The sequence below is a fragment of the Montipora foliosa genome, chromosome 1 (genome assembly GCF_036669935.1).
Source record: "Montipora foliosa isolate CH-2021 chromosome 1, ASM3666993v2, whole genome shotgun sequence".
NCBI lineage: Eukaryota > Metazoa > Cnidaria > Anthozoa > Scleractinia > Acroporidae > Montipora > Montipora foliosa.
The window spans coordinates 23,322,022-23,332,303 of NC_090869.1; the positions used below are offsets into that span (position 1 = coordinate 23,322,022).

Sequence of the window (10,282 nt, forward strand, 5' to 3'; positions counted from 1 at the left end):
AGAGTAGTCACCACACTCAAGTTAAATCTCTTTTGGAGTGTGAAGTATTGACAAGGCATTCAAATACGTGTTTCGTTTACGTACGTGAATTAACCGAAGAATGACACCAGCCTCTGCGTTCTATCAGGGATTACATTTATAAAAATCGAGCTAAATTTGTCCAACATTGGGGATGCGCGGCATTTGTCAAAGTGGCGTACGCTGTTGTAACATGTCAAGGAGATGATAAAAATGTAATAAAAAGAGGGTCACCGGGCTCGTTTCCATGGTACGACGCTGATGAATACTACCGTGTGCCAAGTTTTATCGGAAATCTATGAGAAGTTCTATTTCTGGGGAATCATCTTAAGGAGGCCCGAAATAGTTTCTCCTTTTTCAAACAAATAAACATACTCTGTTTTAGATACAGTTAGCGTAATCATATCGACACAAAATTTGGCCAGGGTATTAAGTACCCACCATAGATTTTCCTCCAAAATAATGTTACCATGGCAATAGTAATAGGCATTTCTTTGAGCCTTAAAATCAAGATGTATTGTCTTTTTTGAAATCTTCCCATTCAGCGTTACCAGAAATAAATCTCTAAAATATTTAAAATTTAACGAAATCTGTTGGTCAGTTTTTGAGAAAAAGACGTTTTTTGAAATGTGTCGCTAATTTCTTTTTTCACCTACAGAATTTTATTAAATTTGACAGACAAACTTTTTAAATCAATCTAAGATAACATGCAAAAACTGAAAAAAAAATTCACCGTCCAGAAGCAGACATATAAGCGAGGAAAAATCAGGAAAAACGAGGGGGTTAGAAGATCGGCATTTACGCATGCGTCACCCGCTCGTTCGAGGACACGCGCAAGTGAAGCTACAGGCCAACACGAACGGATTTAAGTGACCATTAAAGACCATTAAACCGTTTGTGTACAATTTTCGTAGTTATCGTGAATAGATGTCTGTTTACATTCCTTATGTATAGGAATTAGAAGAAAGGTGAGCGCAATTAGCGATATTTGTTTATTTCTGGTGACCCACTTTGAATCGTGAGCCGACACGAGCAGCTTTTGGAACTTCGTGTGTGGCTAGCGCGCGCGCGCTCAGCTGAAAAACCCTTTCGAGCCTTCTTTAAGCCACACACGCAGTCCGAAAGCTCATGAATCAAAATAAAAATGTGACCTAAAATAGTGAAAAACGCCAATAAGTTGTGTTAGAAGTGTTGGAGCAATATCTCCAAACAGCACAGTGACCTGCTCTGATTTTTAACATGAGTAAGATTCGTTTTCTCGAAATCTTAAAGAAAAATATACAGCTATTTTTTGCGAGCGGCAGTCCTGCACTCGACCTCTTATCGGTAGAAAATTTTGCCTCGCTTTCACTCTGCCTCGCCTTAGCGCTTTTCAACGTCACAGCTGACCATTTCAAAGCTGGCCCGAACACGTGCTTTTCAGTCCTTCGTCAGCGACGCGCTGTGTGCTCGATTGAGTGAATGGAAGTACAAGATGGTGGAGGTTGCATGTATTTGGTGAGTGTAATTCCTATTGCTTTGCTACATTATAACGAAAGGAGTTGCTCAATCTTTTTTCAAAGCGTTCTTGACTGAAAACCATGCCAAAGGAGAGACAAAGAACGAACCGCAAACCAAATGACTCAACGAACCAGGTTGAGCTAAAGCCTCGTTTACACTTGCAAGTTTTCCTTGACAAGTCCACTTGTCAAGGAAAACGTGCCCACTGTACACCTTAGGGTTTTACATCTGACCTGCGGGTCATCTCTTCTGACCGGGTAACCCGGCTGTTTCAAAACCCGGGGTCGACTGCTTCGGGCAAGACTATAAAATTTCCAAAACTGCCGACAGCGGAACCTGCGAAAACTTGAGAAATGACTGTTTTTATCGAAACGCCATGATAAAAACGGTGACATTTACGTTAATATTTGTTAAACATCGACTTTCCCCGCCGTTTAACGCGTTCCAGGTGCCAATTCTAGCTGTTAAATCAATTTAGCCGATTAACTAGTGGATTGCGTGACAAGTCACACTCTACCAACTACCAAGTCAAAAGACGGGAACGATCCCGCTTGGTTTGAGGATTTTTAATTCTTTTCGCAACATGCAGGACACGTGATGCTATTTCCTGCCTGTCAGTTGTCATTTTGGTTTTATAGTTTTCGTTTTAGCGCCTGTTTTAGTTTCTTTCCGCAGTTCTTAAGGCAGTGGGAAAGGGTAGTCTTGTATATTTCTAGTTTTCCTAATCTCTGCGTGTCATTACTTGAGTCTCTTTAAGGGTATTTCGAATTTATTGGTGAGATTGGCCTCGGCCGGTCATCGCCTCATTTGCCTTTTACGTTTGTATTATTTTCTTTGGATTTACGTCGTCAGTTTGACTTCAGAACAACTGATTGCCAGCTATAACTACCACTTGTTTGATCTATCGCTTTTGATTACAAGGAGAATTTGGTGCGTGGTACGTTTGTGGTGGGATGATTTCCCTGATCTTGGCCTAGGCCTTGCACATAAATACACTTGAATCGTGAGCATGTAGGCAACATTTATTTACCGCCGAGAAGAATAAAATAAAGTGAAATTTTCAAAATATCAACTTTTCCACAGAGGGAAAAACATTTAGCTGAAGAAACGATACGTTCCTTCTATCGTTCGTAGTAAGTCCTTCGTAATAACAACAACAACAAATTATCGGAAGCAGGGAATTGAGCAGATGTTCATTGTTAATGTTACTTGTCACGCAATTCATCAGTTAATCGACTAACTTGAATCAGATGGTGCAAATACGCAGATCACAGCTAGAAATGGTACCTGGAACGCGATAATCGGCAGGTAACTCAATATTTAACAAATATTAATGTAAATCTCATCGTTTTTATCACGGGGTTTCAAAAAAGGCAGTCATTTCTCGAGGTTCCGCGGTCTGCTTTTCCGTACATTAGTGCGTTCACATCACTCGATAGCGAACAATGAAAACAAGCTTTCATTTTTCTTTTGTTTTTGTCATTTTGTTTTCCCAAAAAAATTCACTCCCTCTTGCGCTAAAGTAACCCTACACGTGTTTGTTTCATTTTTACACCGTGAGCTTCCGGTATTTCTCAAGCCGATTTTGAGCCTTCTCCTCGCAGCACTTCATCTTCCATCTAGAAACACTAGGCTAGTAGAACTTTTTTTTTTCATCATCGAACGGCTTGATAATTTTTTTCTCATACTGCGTATTAGGCACCTGCGGCTTTTCGATATTTGAAAACATTCAGGTCACCACCGATTTAGTTTTGAAGATAGTTTAAAAAACCTGATTTGAGAGGGACATTTGATCAGTGTTGTTCAGTTGCCATGGCAACAGTTTGACTCGAGACACCCTGAACAAAAGACCTGACAATAGCATTAGTCAAACATCAAAACGTTACCCTACTGAAAGGACCCACAGTGTTATAAACCTTGCCTAAACGTTTTCAGTTTGAATTCACTGTTGCCTGTGGAAAAACCTGCGAGCCTCACCTCGTATTCACTTAAGACTGCTTCAACACAAAAACGCGTGAAGTATTTTCTTTTTCTTTGAACCTCAAATACATCGTCAAAGCCAACAAATTGAATGACACAAGGTTTATTTTAACCTCGTTCCCAGGGTATCTCTTCTCTGCCTCCATTGTCGTTGAGAAAAATATTTTCTTTCTTTTTCTCAACGACGGAGACAGAGAAGAGAGACCCTGGGGACGAGGTTTGGTTTATTCTATAATGACTAAAGTAATATCTCTTTTCAATCAAATTATTGCCGTCGTTAATATTTACAGACGTTTATTGACAACTCTTCGCAATGTTGTATGTACTGTACTTCGTTTATCACTGTCGTGATCAATTTAAAAAAATGCGACGGGCTCTCCAATTTACTGCAAGCGGCAGACTCAACAATTTTGGTTCTCAGAAAACTACATTTTTGGAATGTTGAGAAATGCCCTTTTCAACAGCTTTTTTAAAAAAATTGTGTTTCGCGTAAAAAAGAATGGACCTTAATCACACGGCGGCCGTGATGAGTCCCCACCGAAACTCGTTCCCAAACATTTCAACTCGAGGCTCGGGGTACGAAATCTATTGTCTATGGCCAATATGGCCGCCGCGTGAATAAGGCCCATGATTCTCGCTCAAAGAATTCCCGGGAATCGTTATGCATTGCAACAAAACGCTTGATGGGCTTCCTTAGGGCTCTGGCCTTAGGTTCTCAAAATCGCTTCCTATTTCCAAAAAAAAAAAAAAAAGGCCAACGATTTACTTCAATGTAAAACTCGCTACAATAGTTTGAAAACGTTTCGAAACCGGTTTATACGATTAGTATACAATTCTTAAAACTGCACGAGAACACTGTGTCAGTATGGAGTTTTTTCCCCTGCTTTAGTCAGGGCTGCAGCACCTGAATCACTGATTTTGTTGTAAGACAAATCCAACTTTGTCAGCGTTGAATTTACTTTCACTGTTTTAGCCAGTGCAGCAGCACCCAAGTCACCGATTGCATTGTAAGACAAATACAACTTTCTTAGCGTTGAGTTTATTTCCGTTGCTTTCGCTAGTGCAGCAGCACCAGAGTCACTGATTTTATTATGAGACAAAACCAACTCTGCCAGCGTTGAATTCATTTTCACTGCTTTGGCCAGTGCAGTAGCTCCTGAGTCACCGATTTCATTGTTAGACAAAGACAACTTTATCAGCGTTGAGTTCAGTTCCACTGCTTTAGCTATTGAAGTAGCACCAGGGACACCGATTTTATTGTTCGACAAAACCAACTGTTTCAGTGTTGAGTTTCTTTCCATTGCCTTAGCCAGTGCAGCATCACCTGAGTCACCGATTCCATTGAAAGACAAATCCAACTTGGTCAATGTTGAATTAGTTTCCACTGCTTTAGCCAGTGCAGCAGCACCCGGGACACTGATTTTATTGTTGGATAGAACCACCTTCTTCAGAGTGGAATTTGTTTCCATTGCTTTAGCCACTGCAACAGCACCCGAGTCACTGATTGTGTTGTAAGACAAAACTAACTCTGTCAATGTTGAATTTCTTTCCACTGCTTTAGCCAGTGCAGCGGCACCCGAGTCACCGATTTTATTGTTCGACAAATACAACTTTGTCAGCGTTGAATTTTTTTCCACTGCTTGAGCCAGTGAAGTAGCACCTGGGACACCTATTTTATTGTTCAACAAAGCCAAGTGGGTCAGCGTTGAATTTTGTTCCATTGCTTTAGCAAGTGCAGCACCACCTGAGTCACCGATTTCATTGAAAGACAAATCCAGCTCTGTCAGCGTTGAATTTTTTTCCATTGCTTTAGCTAGTGCAACAGCACCCGACTCACCAATCGCACTTTTCACTAAATATAAATGGGTTAGCGTTGAATTTGTTTCCAATGTGTCAGCCAATACTGCAGCGCCACTGTCACATATCCGCTGAGGGCAACAAAGACGATGAATTTGAAGAAGCGAACCAAGAGAGTGCGCCAATTCTTTGGCGAAGGTATCCTGAGTTTTCTCACATTCATTGATACAATCAAAAGCAACCCAGAAAAAGTAATCGCTTTTTCCTGGGTTAACTAAATGCAAATGGTTAATTTGACTTGTTATACTTCCCATAAGTGCCAGGGCTTTTGCCTCGCAGCGTCGAGCCAGTAAACCACAAGTAAAAATAAGTACCTCTTCAAACTCATTAAAATATCTAGTGTCAGCAGCTAAGCTATCAGGACTAATTTCTTCATCGACAAGCTGGCAACAAAGATAAAATGAAGCGAAGAACTCCTGAAAGCTCTTGTGAAGAAACCCGTACCATAGACTTGGTCTTCGTTTGCTGCGTCCAAGCTGAACTGACAGAAATCCGAATTCAGGTGTTAAATTGCTGGTACAATTTTGGAATGCGCCCTGCTCGAAATACATCTCATCGTTGAGCAAGCCATTCAACGCAATACCACCTAGGTGCTTTAATTCAGCGTGGTATAATTGAGTTAGGTCTTGGTCCGTTTCTGGTAGTTCTTTCTTCCTCCTATACCTTCTCAGCACACGTTGCACTATTTCGAGGAAAAGAAGAGTTCAAGCTTTTGGCAAAACTCCTTGGAAGTCTTCACAAAGGAGGTAAAGAAGTGCTGTATTTAATGGATTTGCAGTTAGTTCCTTAAGGCTTGTGTCTGTGTGCAGCTTGTCCAAGAGCTTTTTCGCAAAATGCTCTTCGGTTTTGAAATATCTCCGGATGAAATCTTCCGCGTCGTTTTCGGTAAATCCTTCGACCTCTAATAAGGTGTCGCAGCATTCTCGTACTTTTATTGCAGCTTCGTGTCGTGCAGTAACCACTAAGTAACATTTTGGAAGTATTCTGCCTTGAATGATTTCTTTGTAGTCAGGTAATTTATGGTTTGGCAACTCATCCAATCCGTCAAGTATTAGCAAAACCTTTGACTGATTGTTCCGAACGGAGGTGAAGAACTTCTCTCTTTCTTCTTTCTTCATATCTTTCGGTAAAAGCTGGTCATCAATAGCGTCCCATAAGTCAGAGTCAATGTTTCTACATTTCAACAATAGCAACACTTGGAAATCAGGAAACGAATTTTCGGCTTTGCAGTTCTTAGCCCAATCGTAAGCAACCTTGTTACAATAGGTTGTCTTTCCCATTCCTGGCTGCCCTTCAATCAAAACCTTTCTGGGTTGAAAACATTCCTGGTGTGGTTTGAAGATTTCTGAGGTGTTGACAATACAGCCAGTTTTTGTCCCGCGTTCTTTTTTTCTGTTAACCATTTTAAGCCTGGAGAAAATGTTATCAAGATGGAATCGGAACTCTTCGCACCACGGGAATGGCGCAAGCCATCCTTCTCGAGTTTTGTAGAGTTCTCGAATATCGTCGATAAAGTCAGCTGGCCCAAAAGAATCTGAAACAAGCAGTCATTAATTAAAACAAAAATCGTCATTGCTCACTCACCAGAAATACAGAGCAGAAAAATACCTTTGTGTTTGTTGAATAAATGAAATATTATTCACATATTGAACTGCCGAGTAAGAAGGCCTTGTCAACTGCGATGATTATCTAGCTTAGAGTCAGTAATAATAAAGATGCATTTCCCCCTACCATGGAATACTTGGAAGTTAATAATATGTTATCTAATATACATTCACTTATTTTTATAAGAACGTTCAGGCTGAAGCAAAATTCTAATAACCTACTAAGAACATTCCCAACCTGAGAGTCAGTTGCTCATTTGTGTTTTGAATTTATTTTTAATTAACTCAAACACTTACAGTTAGCGACGTTTCTTTAACATTGACAATGTGGTTTTCTCATTGCATTTGATACACTGAAGGACAACTCAGTTTTTGGTCAAACTTATTAAGAACGTTTTCAGGCTCAAATTTCAAAAAAAAAACAAAGGAGAGAAGAAAAGCATAATCTTAAACTGAGAACTCAACTGTCTCCAAACAAAGATAAATAACACTAGACTAAGACACGACCAAACTTCATACAAACGGATTCGAGATTGCTTCGTCATTGACTTGCTACACAACAGCATTTGACAGGATTTCCGCACAGGCCTTTATGCATACACACACCTTTGTTTTACGATAAGAATAGACTGTCTTTTACAGGGCCCGGTTGTTCAAAAGCCGATTAGCGCTAATCCCAGATTAAAAAATAACCAAGGATTTTATTTCTCTTCTCACACATGCTGTTCAACGCTGATATTCGGCGGAACTTTACATTAGAAGAAGTCAAACTTGAAAAACAAAAATAGGCAAAAGAAACTTTCACCAAAAAGGTGAAAGCATGAAACAAAAGTTTACGATAACCCTGGATTAAGTTAATCGTCTTTCGAACAACCGGGCCCAGGTGTCCACTTTTTTCTTTAAAATTTAGGGGTTTTTTTTTTGGTGTACATTAATATAAGCAAAATGGACTCGGATTATGTAAGAGATATTTATCGAGAACAGGTTTTGAGCTATAAATGAGTACTTTCCGAGGGATTTGATAGCTTGCGATAAAATGTTGCCTTCTGACTTATTTCATAATTATTACCAACATGAAGATCGCATAAGTCCATTTGCGAAATGAGATTTTGCTTTGATCTAAACACATTTTTGTGTGATCTGCAACATCTGGTCAGTAGGCAGAAATTGAGCTTGACATACGTCTTTCTTGGTATTTTGGACGGAACTTTGCTTGCGGCTCGGTTTAATTTGGAAGCCACACGATGTAAATTTCGGGACTAAAATCAGCTCTGCGACGAAAATGTTCTTTTGAGGCTTTCTTCCTGGCTCGTGTTTTTTATTTTTTTTACGGAGAAGTGAGCAATGCAATACCTGCCGTATCAGCAAATTCACAAATCGAGCCCCTTTTTGGGAATGTTGAATAAATTCCCCCCTCCCCCCTTAATCTATTCATCTAACCCCCTCCCCTCCCACGATGTTGTTTTTTTAAGATAAACACTTTTTCCCTCGCCAACATTGAATGGTGAGGGGAAAATGCAAGTGGAAACTCAAAGATCGATTTCAGTTTCGTAATTGTGATCTTTCCAGTACAGTGTCTCAACTACTTTTGTCGCTCATGGAAGCTTTGATTATTTTTTTCTTTTCCGCCGAAATATAGGAAAAGATATCTACCAAGCTAAATTGCGCATAATTCGAATGATAATATTGTCAGTAATGTTAAATGAAAAAGAAAAGAAAGGAAAGGACAAAAGGTTGGTGAAGAATTGGCGTCCAATATCTCTTATAAATGTTGATGCTAAATTGGCGTCTAAAACTTTGGCAAAGCGCTTGGAAAAGGTGCTTCCGGAAGTAATTCATTTTAATCAAAATGCGTTTGTCAAGGGGAGGACAATTTTTGATGCCGTTAGAACGATCGATGATGTGATTGATTACGCTAAGTACAAAGATATTCCTGGGATTTTAGTAGCTATAGACTTTGAAAAAGCTTGCGATTCTCTGAATTTTAATTTTCTTTTAAGAGTACTACATGCATTTAATTTTGGTCCTTTCATTCAGTGGATACGTGTCTTATACAACAACGCCTCTAGCTGTGTAATTAATAACGGTTTCACTACAGGACCTTTTGCGCTAAGTAGGGGAGTAAGACAAGGAGATCCTCTCTCTCCCTACCTTTTTATAATAGCTCTGGAGACCTTAGCTATTAAGATAAAAGAAGATGATAGCATTGACGGCATTACGATACGAGACGAATCTGTTAAGCTTTCCCTCTTAGCTGATGATATGACCTGCTTTTTTAAAGACAGCAGTTCTTATACAAACCTATTTGTTACGCTGAAGACTTTTGGTGAGAGTTCTGGCTTAAAAATAAGTAATGAAAAAAACCGAAGCCTTAGGTTTAGGAAATAGTAGAACACTTTGGGAGGGCCATTCTGATTTGCCAAATCTTTGTAACCCCAATAAAATTCTAGGCGTTTATTTTGGCTATGACGCTAAACAAAGAGGTGAATTGAATTTTAGGAATACTTTGAAATCAATTAAGGAGACGATTAATTTGTGGAAATGGCGCGGTCTTTCTCTCTTTGGTAAAATACAAATTATAAAAACCTTTGCCATCCCCAAGCTTATGTTTAGAGCGTCGGTGTTGCCAATCTCTAAAGACCTTGTTAAAGAAGCTGACTCTCTGTTTTACTATTTTATTTGGAATGGAAAAGACTAAGTAAAACGAAATGTGATGACATCGGAAGTTGAGAAGGGTGGCTTAATTATGCTTGATATTGATTCTATGGTTCGCACAAGACGAGTAATATGCCTAAAAAAATATTTGGAGGAATATGAAAGTCCGTGGAAAGCGTTTTTAAATGAGCTTCTTGTCCCTGTCGGTGGGAAGCTCATATTGCATTGTAACTTTGATACTTCTAAATTAAGCATTTACCTACCTAGTTTCTGCAAGCAATGTTTCGATGCATGGTCCGAAGTAAACGGAAAAATGCCCAGCTCGCTACCCGAAATTGCAAGTGAAGTCATTTGGAATAATAAGATTCTCTGCATTGACAAGAAATGTGTGTATCGCACAGATGTTGCAGAGCTAGGTTTTTAAAAAAATTGTGACTTATTCTCAACTGAAAAAGTTCTTAACCCAGTGCAAGATTTCTTCATTATGGGTATCATTAACTCTATGCCTGCCAGCTGGCGCTTGGCAATTAAAAGGGCAACTACTGCACCGGTAATCGATCCACTTCCGGATTCACCAGCTATTCTGATAAGTAATAATTTGGTTCCAATTTTTGATGTTTCCTCAAAACAAATCCACCGACTTTTCCTGGAGAAAAAACAAACAACGC

At 39.5% G+C, this 10,282-nt stretch overlaps 1 protein-coding gene across 1 annotated transcript in view; it reads right to left on the reverse strand.

The window, feature by feature from the left end:
- Positions 1-3,735: 3,735 nt before the first annotated feature.
- The window catches only part of LOC138011441 (nucleotide-binding oligomerization domain-containing protein 2-like), a 9,471-nt gene continuing 2,924 nt past the window's right edge, over positions 3,736-10,282 (reverse strand). The window contains exons 4-5 of the mRNA XM_068858434.1: positions 6,095-6,889; positions 3,736-6,037 (exon numbers count right to left, since the gene is read on the reverse strand). Coding sequence (XP_068714535.1) covers positions 4,359-6,037; positions 6,095-6,889 — 2,474 coding nt within the window. The 3' untranslated portion in view covers positions 3,736-4,358. The remainder of the gene's footprint in view (positions 6,038-6,094; positions 6,890-10,282) is intronic.